The sequence below is a fragment of the Eubalaena glacialis genome, chromosome 9 (genome assembly GCF_028564815.1).
Source record: "Eubalaena glacialis isolate mEubGla1 chromosome 9, mEubGla1.1.hap2.+ XY, whole genome shotgun sequence".
Taxonomy (NCBI): domain Eukaryota; kingdom Metazoa; phylum Chordata; class Mammalia; order Artiodactyla; family Balaenidae; genus Eubalaena; species Eubalaena glacialis.
The window spans coordinates 57,604,427-57,606,102 of NC_083724.1; the positions used below are offsets into that span (position 1 = coordinate 57,604,427).

At 41.9% G+C, this 1,676-nt stretch overlaps 1 protein-coding gene across 1 annotated transcript; it reads left to right on the forward strand.

The window, feature by feature from the left end:
• Positions 1 to 536: 536 nt before the first annotated feature.
• Positions 537 to 852, forward strand: LOC133097165 (non-histone chromosomal protein HMG-14-like). The gene has a single exon (XM_061199053.1). The coding sequence runs from the start codon at positions 537 to 539 to the stop codon at positions 840 to 842; it is 306 nt and encodes a 101-aa protein (XP_061055036.1). The 3' UTR covers positions 843 to 852.
• Positions 853 to 1,676: the final 824 nt, after the last annotated feature.

Consider the following 1,676-nt stretch of genomic DNA (forward strand, 5'->3'; position numbering starts at 1 on the left):
CTCAGAGGGATTAAATATTGAGTCTGTTCCCTTCAGAGCTGGTTTAGTCACTAGGAACAAAAACCTTCTCAAAATTGTTCAGCAACAAAAAAATGGTATTGGTTCACATTCTTGAGAGGGAATAAGATTGCCCCAGCATATCTAACCATCAAGCTGTTCTTGATTGCTGGACTAGTCAGGTACGGCCATAAGGTCACATTCACAGAGTACAAATATGAACACCTTCATCAGGTGCTACCAGTAGAAACAGCAAATAAGTGGGTTGTAGGCATCGCAGAACACATTCCTACACTGCGCCAGGCCCCACAGTCAGTGAGTGGTAGAGCCAGGAGTCTAATATTGGGAAAAATCAATAGGCTTGTTATCTGAAGAATCAAGATTACCTCCCAGATTTTGAGCCTAAGGGACTAGAAAAATGATGCTGTCAGAAATAGAAAGGGGTTGGGTCCCAGCAGCTCGGGCGGCGGGAGAAGCGGCAGCGGCCAGGCAGCCCAGCTTCGCGAAGGCTCTCGGCACGCGCCCGCCCCGCCACCACGATGCCCAAGAGGAAGGTCAGCTCCGCCGAGGGAGCGGCGAAGGAGGAGCCCAAGAGGAGATCGGCGAGGTTGTCAGCTAATCCAACTCCTGCAAAAGTGGAAACCAAGCCAAAAAAGGCGGCAGGAAAGGATAAATCTTCCGACAAAAAAGTGCAAACAAAAGGGAAAAGGGGAGCAAAGGGAAAACAGGCTGAAGTGGCTAACCAAGAGACTAAAGAAGACTTACCTGCAGAAAATGGAGAAACTAAAAATGAGGAGAGCCCAGCTTCTGATGAAGCAGGAGAGAAAGAAGCCAAGTCTGATTAATATCACACACCTGGCCCTATCAGTGGTCCCTGTCTCCCTTCTTGTACAATCCAGAGGAATATTTTTATCAACTATTTTGTCAATGCAAGTTTTTTAGTAGCTCTAGAAACATTTTTAAAAAGGAAGGAATCCCACCTCATCCCATTTTTTAAGTGTAAATGCTTTTTTTTAAGAGGTGAAATCATTTGCTGGTTGTTTATTTTTTGGTACAACCAGAAAATAGTGGGATATTGAATATGGGAGGCTTTGATTGTCTGGGGTGTCAGCTTAACATTCCACAGATGGGGGGTAGCTTTTCTATCCTATAATACAAAGCATACTAAGTGGCAGTTTGGAGTCAGTTGTGCATTTAATGTCTTAAACACTTTAAATTACTTCTCTTCCCACGCTGTTTTTGGTAGAATTGTTTCCTAAAGCAAACCACTCACCCCTTGATCTTGGCTCTTCTGGGCAGAATTTTGTGCACTCTGTAACATCTTTGGTCGTGGTAGTCCAGTTCTTCTAGTAACTGTTAATGTGCTGTGAACGATGGACAATTTGAGTATGTAGTGTATATGATATTAAATTGTGAATTAGTGGGACTTACGATGTAACAGCATATCAATATTTGAAGATATAGGTACTTGATATCCTGTGAAAGAAAATTTGCCCCCAAATTTTAAGCTGGAAAGTCACTGGAATAACTGTTCAGAAAAGAATCACAACTACATGATTTTTTAGGTTTTTGGTATGTATGTTGAGAATTGTGTACAAATTGAAATGTCTGTGTACTGATCCTCAAAACAACCAATAAAATCTCAATTATGAAAGAAAAAAAAAGAAATAGAAAGGAAG

Excerpts from the sequence above, each read along its gene's own strand:
- LOC133097165 (XM_061199053.1), top strand. The coding sequence starts at position 537 with ATGCCCAAGAGGAAGGTCAGCTCCGCCGAGGGAGCGGCGAAGGAGGAG.